The sequence below is a fragment of the Colobus angolensis genome, unplaced genomic scaffold (assembly GCF_000951035.1).
Source record: "Colobus angolensis palliatus isolate OR3802 unplaced genomic scaffold, Cang.pa_1.0 Scaffold83, whole genome shotgun sequence".
Lineage (NCBI taxonomy): Eukaryota > Metazoa > Chordata > Mammalia > Primates > Cercopithecidae > Colobus > Colobus angolensis.
Window position 1 is genome coordinate 1,254,186 of NW_012122154.1, and position 8,637 is coordinate 1,262,822.

At 56.2% G+C, this 8,637-nt stretch overlaps 2 protein-coding genes across 2 annotated transcripts in view; both read left to right on the plus strand.

The window, feature by feature from the left end:
- The first annotated feature begins 370 nt into the window (after positions 1-370).
- Positions 371-2,065, plus strand: HCRT (hypocretin (orexin) neuropeptide precursor). The gene is made up of 2 exons (XM_011929725.1): positions 371-766; positions 1,593-2,065. Exons 1-2 carry the CDS (start codon positions 746-748, stop codon positions 1,965-1,967), a joined length of 396 nt encoding a protein of 131 aa, XP_011785115.1. The 5' UTR covers positions 371-745; the 3' UTR covers positions 1,968-2,065.
- A 3,086-nt stretch (positions 2,066-5,151) lies between these two features.
- Positions 5,152-8,637, plus strand: part of KCNH4 (potassium channel, voltage gated eag related subfamily H, member 4) — a 21,072-nt gene continuing 17,586 nt past the window's right edge. Inside the window, exons 1-4 of the mRNA XM_011929727.1 lie at positions 5,152-5,227; positions 7,043-7,276; positions 7,591-7,737; positions 7,841-7,968. Coding sequence (XP_011785117.1) covers positions 5,152-5,227; positions 7,043-7,276; positions 7,591-7,737; positions 7,841-7,968 — 585 coding nt within the window. The remainder of the gene's footprint in view (positions 5,228-7,042; positions 7,277-7,590; positions 7,738-7,840; positions 7,969-8,637) is intronic.

Here is an 8,637-nt window from a genome sequence, read left to right on the forward strand (position 1 = left end):
CACACACACACACACACACACACACATAGAGAGAGAGAGAAAAGAAAGAAAGAGAAATTGGGCTTGGTTTTAGCTTCTTACCTCCTACTGCCTAGGCTGGATTTTCAAGGTTTTCCATATCAGAGGCTAGTGGAAGGGGCAGAAGGGGAGAAGAAAGCTAGTGGGAGGGGGGCAGCTAAGGAACCTTTCCATGAAGGAAGAAGGTCCTGGAGCCTAACAGTCCCCAGGGGCAGTGACAAGAAGCAGGGGAGAGAGAGGACTGCTGCTGGCTGCTCCACCCCCTACACACATAATGTGGGGTCTTGTGCATCTGCCTCTCTCCTGCCCCTAATTAGTAGCTGCCTCCCGCCATATTGTCCCAGGCCAGCGCCTCTTTTGTGCTCCCAGATTCCTGGGTGCAAGGTGGCCTCATTAGTGCCCGGAGACCGCCCCATCTCCAGGGAGCAGGCAGACAGACAAGGGGGTGATCAGGCGCACAGTGATCCAACCCTGGCCTCTGAACGCCGCAGCGGCCATTCCTTGGGCCCAGCATGGAGACGGCCCCCCTGCAGGAGGCTAATCTTAGACTTGCCTTTGTCTGGCCTGGGTGTGGACGCAAGTGCCTGTCAATTCCCTGCCACCTCAGAGCACTATAAACCCCAGACCCCTGGGAGAGGGTCACAATCGACAGCCTCAAGGATCCTGGCTTTTTGAACTACCACAGACGTCTCCTTTCCCGGCTACTCCACCTTGAGCGCCAGACACCATGAACCTTCCTTCCACAAAGGTAAAGACCCAGGGACGGAGGGGTGATTCACCATCCCAGAGAAGCAAAACTAGCGCTTGCTCAGAGGGCTGGAAGAAAGGCCAAAGGTGTCTCCACTCTTGGTCTTTTCCTGGGTGTGCTCTGAGGCAGGAGCACCTGCCTTGGCTCACACTGGGTTGGGTGCTGTTTTGCTAAGAGCCTGTGTTTGCTGAGCTCTTACTATGCGTCAGGTGCTCCGTTTGCTCTTTTTATTGTCAGCTCTTCTCATCCTCCCAGCAGCCCTGCAGAGTAGGAATTATTTCTAGTATACCCAGTTTACAGGTAAGGGTGCTGCTGTGCCCTCTGAAAGGGCAGGAAACTGGTTCAAAGCCACGGAGTTCAGTTACTCCAGAAAGGGGGCAGGCAGATGAGACAGCATTCTGGAGTCTTGCTAGTTCCTGATTTCCATGTGTTTCCCTGGTGTGGAGAGGAGGTGGTGGGCACTCAGTAGGGCCCGGTTTTTCCCAAGTTTACAACTTCTTCTGCAGACAGACACGCCTGTTTTTAGCTGGAGTGGTAAGTGCCCTGGTGGGGGCACAGGGGCCTAAGTCTCCAGAGGAGAGGGGGATTCACTTTGCCCAGGGGGTCTCAAAAGGCCTCCTGGAAGAGATGCTCTGCTGGATCTTGAAGGAGGAGCAGGTAAAGTAGCCCGATACCAGGAAGGGCGCAAATCTAGGAGAACTAAGTGACAGCCAGAGAGAAGTGCAGTCCCGGGGAGGGCGCGGAGCCAGCGGGGTAGGTCCTGGGCGTGGGAGCTGGTGGCGGACGACGTGGGAAAACCCCTAGCGCCCTGTCTCCGTTTCCCTAGGTCTGCTGGGCCGCCGTGACGCTACTGCTGCTGCTGCTGCTGCTGCCGCCCGCGCTGCTGTCGCCCGGGGCGGCTGCACAGCCCCTGCCCGACTGCTGTCGTCAAAAGACGTGCTCTTGCCGCCTCTACGAGCTGCTGCATGGCGCGGGCAATCACGCGGCCGGCATCCTCACGCTGGGCAAGCGGCGGTCCGGGCCCCCTGGCCTCCAGGGTCGGCTGCAGCGCCTCCTGCAGGCCAGCGGCAACCACGCCGCAGGCATCCTGACCATGGGCCGCCGCGCAGGCGCAGAGCCAGCGCCGCGCCCCTGCCTCGGGCGCCACTGTCCCGCTGCGGCCGCCACATCCGTCGCGCCCGGGGGACAGTCCGGGATCTGAGTCTTTCTTCGGGCCCTGTCCTGGCCCAGGCCTCTGCCCTCTGCCCACCCAGCGTCAGCCCCCAGAAAAACCGCAATAAAGACGAGTCTCCGTTAGTGTGACTGGTCTCTGTTCCTGTGCGGTCGCGTCCTGCCCTTATGGGGCGGCAGAGCATCTTGCGGAGGGCGGGAGGGCCTGGAAGCCCGGCTCTGGGGCACCAGCCTTGGCTTTTGCGTGGCTGAATCGAAAACACTCTTGGTTGGGGAGCTCCCAGTGCAAGGCCCTGGGGTACAGAGATAACTGCACAGGTGCATGCTTGGATCGGGGCATGCGGGACTCCCACGATGCTCTGCTAGGCATTCTGTAGCGGGGACTTCACCCAGAGACGCGGAAGGGGAAGGAGAGCGAGAAAGTTGCAACCAGTCGGTCGCAGCCCTCACGCCTGTAATACCAGCATTTTGGGATGCCAAAGCAGGAGGATCGCTTGAAACAAGGAATTCGAGACGAGCCTAGGCAACATAGTGAGTGAGACATCTCTCCAAAAAGTTTTTTTAATTAGCGGGGTATGGTGGGCGAGAGGATCGCTTGAGCCCAGGAGTTTGAGTCTGAGCCATGATTGGGCCACTGCGCTCCAGCCTGGGCGACAGAACGAGACATTGTCCAAAAAAAAAAAAAGAAAAGAAAAGAAAAGAAAGAAAAGAAAAAGAAAAGCAGAAAGGAAAGGAAAGGAAGGCAAGCTGCATAGAGGAGCAGAATCCAGCTAGGAAGGGGTGGGAGGCAATCCTGCTGAAAAGGCAGGGAATATGAACTTCAACAATGAGTCATCCAGAATGGTTGCATCATGGGGTGTAGGGTGTGGGGAGTGGAGAGGCTCAGGAAGCGACACAGTTACAGTCAGTGCAGCCCAGCTCCAAAGGCTCTCACAAATCATCAGGCTTTGCACTTTGTCTTGTAGGTAACAGAGGCATAGGACATTCTTAAGCAGGAGCAGGACAAGATTTTACTGCAACTCCAGTCAAAGACACCTGTTACTGGTGTTTGCAAAATCCATATATTGAAGTCCTTACCCATGGCACTTCAGAATGTGGGTGTATTTGGAAATAAGGTCCTTCCAGATGCAATTAGCTAAGATGAGGTCATATTAGAGTGGGGTAGGACCTCTAATCCACTGTGACTGGTGTCCCTATAAAAAAGGGAATTTGAACACAGAAACGCACACAGGGAGAACCTATGTGAACATGAAGGTAGAGATTGGCTCCTACAAGCCAAGAAACACCAAAGATTGCCAGCACCCACCCCCACTTCCCCCAGAAGATAGAGGAGAGGCATGCAACATATTCTCCCTCACAGCCTTCAGAAGGAACCAACGCTACCTTCACCTGACCTTGCTTGGACTTTTAGCATCCAGAACTGTGAGACAATAGGTTTCTGTTGTTTGAGCCACCCACTTTGTGATACTTTGTTATGGCATTCCTAGGAAACTAATAAAACATCCAAAAGTAGAGACTCAGGCTGAGCTCGGTGGTTCATGCCTGTAATCCCAGCACTTTGGGAGGCTGAGGCAGGCGGATCACTTGAGGTCAGGAGTTCAAGACCAGCCTGGCCAACATGGCAAAACCCCATCTCTACTAAAAATACAAAAATTAGCCGAGCATTGAAATGCATGCCTGTGATCCCAGCTACTAGGGAGGCTGAAGCAGGAGAATTGCTTGAACCCAGGAGGCAGAGGTTACAGTGAGCTGAGATCATGTCACTGCACTCCAGCTTGGGCAACAGAGCAAGACTCCATCTCAAAAACAGCAAGAACAACAATAACAACAACAAAAGTAGAACACAGAAAAATGCAGCCCTTCTTAGCAATCTAACATCCCAGATAATACCTAGCTCAGAGGGTGGGGAGAATTTAGCCTGCCCTCCTTGCCCATTAGGGTTCCCACGTTCACTGGCTTCAGCTGTTTTGTCGTGGGAAGCAGCCACCCTCAGCCACAGAACTCAGCTGCCTCAATTTTCTGCATAGGTAGTGAGAAAGTCCTGTGTCTAGTCTCACTTTGCTTCCTCTTGCTGCTGTACTGGTTCCGTCTTGGAGAAGTCAGAGATCAAAGTTCACCTGTGCACCCTTGGAGATTTGCAAACCACGACTCTGCCCACCTCAAAACTATCTTTTTCAGAGGTAGTTTCTCCCAAACTTGCCTCCAGCCTCTCTTCCAGTTGAAGGGCAGCAGAGAGGAGGATTAAGACAGTAGGAAGAGGGAAAACAGGGAGGCAACTGCCCTCCAAGGCACTTATTTTGTGCCAACGACATGCATTACGGTATTACATTATCACGGTAACTGCATCAGGTAAGAATTATCAGCTCCATTTTACAGATGAGGAAATTGGGGCTTGGAGAGGCTATCAAACAATTAGTGGCTAGAGCTGGGACTCTACCTGGTGGACTCCAAAGCTCTTTTCATTCCACCATGCTGTGTGCTCAGTAGGCAGAGTTCGCCAGGGTGTCTTGGGAAAACTGAGGAAGGAGGCAAGAGTTAGTGCTGCTTTCTAGAGTTGGGGTTTTAAGCCTTCTTATCATCCATTCTCTACCAGCAAACTAGCCTCTTAACCCTTGCTATCTCACACTGGAGCTACTGGCCTGGGGGTGCTGCGAAATATCTCAACTCCAGCAGGCGGCACTGTGAACCAGACACCAGCCCAGCGTGGACGGCGCGCGGGAAAACCCGCGAGGTGGAGCCACAGGGAGCAGCCAGGGAACCACGTGTGGGGGCGTGGCCACCTGGAAGAGGGCGTGTCTGTTATGCAAGACCCGCCCATCATTTCAGGCCTCCCCTCCCGGTGGGCGTGCCCCGAATTCTCTCCCCGAGAGACACGCGTGGGCCGCTCCCCTCTGGGAGGAGGGCTGCCCAGAGGGGTGCGGGTGTCGCTAGCGGCCCCTCCCCGTGTGGGGCCACGTGGCGGGTGCGGGCCGAACCCGAGGGGAAGAACCTGGCCCTTGGGGAGGTGGCGGGGGGGGGTACCGAAGCGGCGCTGAGCGGAGCCGAGAGCTACGGGGTTCGGAGCAGAGGCGGCCACAGCGGCAGCGGCAGTAAGAGGGAGGGGAGGAGGCAGGCGGGCGCATGGGGCGCCCCGGCCCTTCCAGCAGCGCGCCCCCTCCGGCCCGGCCGCGCTGAAAGCTACCCAGCGCCGCGCCTTGAACCCACGCCCCGGGGCCATGCCGGTCATGAAGGGGTTGCTGGCCCCGCAAAACACCTTCCTGGACACCATCGCCACCCGTTTTGACGGAACGCGTGAGTGGGACGGAGGTCGGGGCTTGGGGTTCAAGCTGGGGGCCAAGCCTCCTTGACGCCGTCTCGGGTCTCCTGGACGTGGTGAGACCCGAGGCTAGGGGAAAGAATGGAGTTGAGGGTCTAGGAACTCCCAAAGCCGCGGTGCAGGAACAGGGCAGGGAGTGCCCTGCGAGGGGAGGAGGGGAAAGGGCCGAGAGCACGGGGTCCAAGGTTAGGGGGTGTGACTAGAGGCAAAAGAGGCTCTTTGTGCGGCAGAGCGGAGGAGGGGCCTTGGGAGCCGCCCACTCTCGGGCAGAGCTGTGCTGGGGGCGTGTATGGGGGTATCCGAGACACAGAAGTGGGACAAAGTGGCCGGGCGTTCTGGGGACTCCAGCTCCCACTGCCTCCAGAAAAAAAGGAGAAAAGATCAGACTTCAGCAGGACCTAGTTTGGATTGAGGTAGCGCGCCCCCAAATCGTGGGGCGTCAGTGTCTAAAGTGGGTGAGGCAGGAGGAGGGGAGCGGTCTGTGCAATGGTAGGAACTCCCGGCTCACCCAACGCAGCTTGGGTTTCAGGTTCAGCACCTTGGACAGCCGCATCACTCCTTCCCCGCCTCTTCTCCCGCCATTCCCTCTTCCCACTCTGGAGCCCAGAGATTCCCCGCCCTCACCTCCCCCAACCCTGCCATTCCCTCGGGAACCCTGGCCGGGATCTGGAGGGTGAGGGAGCGGTACCCGAGGGCGGAAACTGAGCCGCAGGGCCCTACCCCCTTCCTCCCCCCTTGTTTCCATAGCGCCCATCACCGGGGCAACAGGCCCTGGGATGGAAGAAGGCGGCTGTGCCCAGAGCCCAGTGCCTCCCAGGCACCTTCAGTGTCCCCATTAGCCTCCCTGCCCCCAGACAGTCATCCCTCCTAGAGCACCAGGACTGGTTGTGTCACAGGCCGCACCTCTTAGCTGAGTCTCTGTCCCTGAATGGCCCACAGGAGACCCCTGGCCTCCCCCCAGTTGAGCTGAAGGAAGACAGCTCGGGTTCTGCTGCTGGAGGGTGCTGGAGCTATATGCTCAATGCCCTCTCCCGTTAGACTTTGAGCACTGGGGCAGATCCCCCGAAAGCAGCTACAAGAATGCTAAAAAGTGGACCTTTCCTGGAAGGCAGGGAAAGAGGACACCACTCATCACTGTCTGCCCCCACACTAAGGAGATCTGTGAGTTTGGATAACCTCTGCCTTTTGGTTTCCTATCAATAAAATAGGTGTGGTGTCATCAGAATCTCTGCCCTGCTTACTCTGTAATAGGAAGAAAGCCAAGCGAATGTGGGGGAACAATTTCACCTTCTCAGAGTAGCACTTACTATGTGCTAGGACTTGTTCTCCCCAAGTTAGCTCATGTAACTCTCACAACGACCATGTGAGGAAGGCCTATTATACCCAACTTTGCAAATAAAGAAAGCTCAGGCACAGAAGAGGTCATCAACTTGCCCAAAGTCACATAGTCAGTAAGTGGCAGTGGAGGGTTGCAGGAGCCCAGGCTCTTACTCACCATGCTATGCTGCCTTCTACAGTGACCGCTCACCAGTTGGATGGCATGACCTCCTGGGGTCCTTCTCCAACTCCCCGTTAGACCCTGCTTAAGTCCTGTGTTAAGTTCTTGTCTCTTTGCTCTATCTTTTCCTATTCTCAATTCAGAATATCCCAAAGTGGGGTCAGGAGCAACATGGAAACCTGGGAAGCTTCTGGCTCTGTGACTTCTAACCCCAACTTAAGGGAGGTGCTGTCTACCTGGAAGCTAGCTCGCCTCGCAGCCTTGACCTGACCTTGATCTCTTCTTCCCACAGACAGCAACTTCCTGCTAGCCAACGCACAGGGCCCACGGGGCTTTCCCATCGTCTACTGCTCTGACGGCTTCTGCGAGCTCACAGGCTACGGTCGCACCGAAGTCATGCAGAAGACCTGCAGCTGCCGTTTCCTCTATGGCCCAGAGACCAGTGAGCCAGCCCTGCAGCGTCTGCACAAAGCCCTGGAGGGCCACCAGGAGCACCGCGCTGAAATCTGTTTCTACCGCAAGGATGGTGAGGGGGCCCACCCCACCCTGCAGCCCTGCCTAGGCCTCTAGCCTTATCCAGAGGGCACTGGGCACAGTAGGAGTCTGAGTGCTTGTCCCCACACTGCCACAAGCTGACTGTGACGGCGCGTATCCCTGACCTCTCTGGTCCTGGGTTCCCCTATCTGAAAGATGAAGGAGACGGCTGACAGAATCTCTGAGGTTCCTTTCTGCTCTTGCTTTGCCAAGCTCTTAACTATGTATAGGAGGATGAGGGGGATGAGGAGAAAGGCATGCCACGGGGCTGCCCATGCTCCTCCCTCCCTTTCTCGATGCCTACAGGCTCGGCCTTTTGGTGCCTCCTGGACATGATGCCCATCAAGAATGAGATGGGGGAGGTCGTGCTGTTCCTCTTTTCCTTCAAGGATATCACTCAGAGTGGAAGCCCAGGACTTGGCCCCCAAGGAGGCCGCAGGGACAGTAATCATGGTAACGGCAAGTCTGGATGGGCAGTGTGAATGGTCAGAAGCCCTCGCCTACCCAGCCGCATGGGATGTGCCCCAACATATCTCTGCACCTTTCTTCCCAACAGAAAACTCCCTTGGTAGAAGGGGAGCTACCTGGAAATTCCGGTCTGCCAGAAGACGGAGCCGTACTGTCCTACACCGACTGACCGGCCACTTTGGCCGCCGGGGCCAGGGAGGCATGAAGGCCAATAATGTGAGTCCCACCCCCAACCCAACATCTCCCAAGTCCTCCAGCCTTGATTCTGAGGCACCCCTGCCACTGTCTCCCTGCTTCCCTGTTTGTCTGGTGTCCCTCCTTGGCTTGCTCCTCTGCCCACCCATTTCCCATACACTACTCTCTGCTCCATCCTATATCCTCCCCTCACATCCTTCTATCTCTCACTCCCTCACTCCCTTAGGTGATTGACATTACTTTGCTCCGATGATGTCACATTGCTCCAGCAGCAATGACCTCACCTGCCCGGGGATGATAGGGTTATACCATGGGTGGTGAAATCGCAAGATGCTATAGTTCTAGGGAGAAAGCCCTCATTGCAGGCCTGGCATCTAGACCTATGTACCACCTCCTAGGATCCTGACCAAGCCAGGGGATTGAGTCCCCAACCCTCTGTTAGGGATACAGGGAATGTGGTGGGCTATGCGAGCCTCTGCTCCCTGCTGGGATATGCCCAGCCCCCACTGGGCCTCCAGAATCTAAGAGGAACTTAAGGGAGAAGTTTGTGATCCCTCAAGCTAGGGCATGTGCCAATTTGTCATAGTCTTCTTCTCAAGTAGGATGTGTTGGGCCAGGCACAGTGGCTCATGCCTGTAATCCCAGCACTTTGGGAGGCCAAGGCAGGAGGATTGCTTGAGGCCAGGAGTT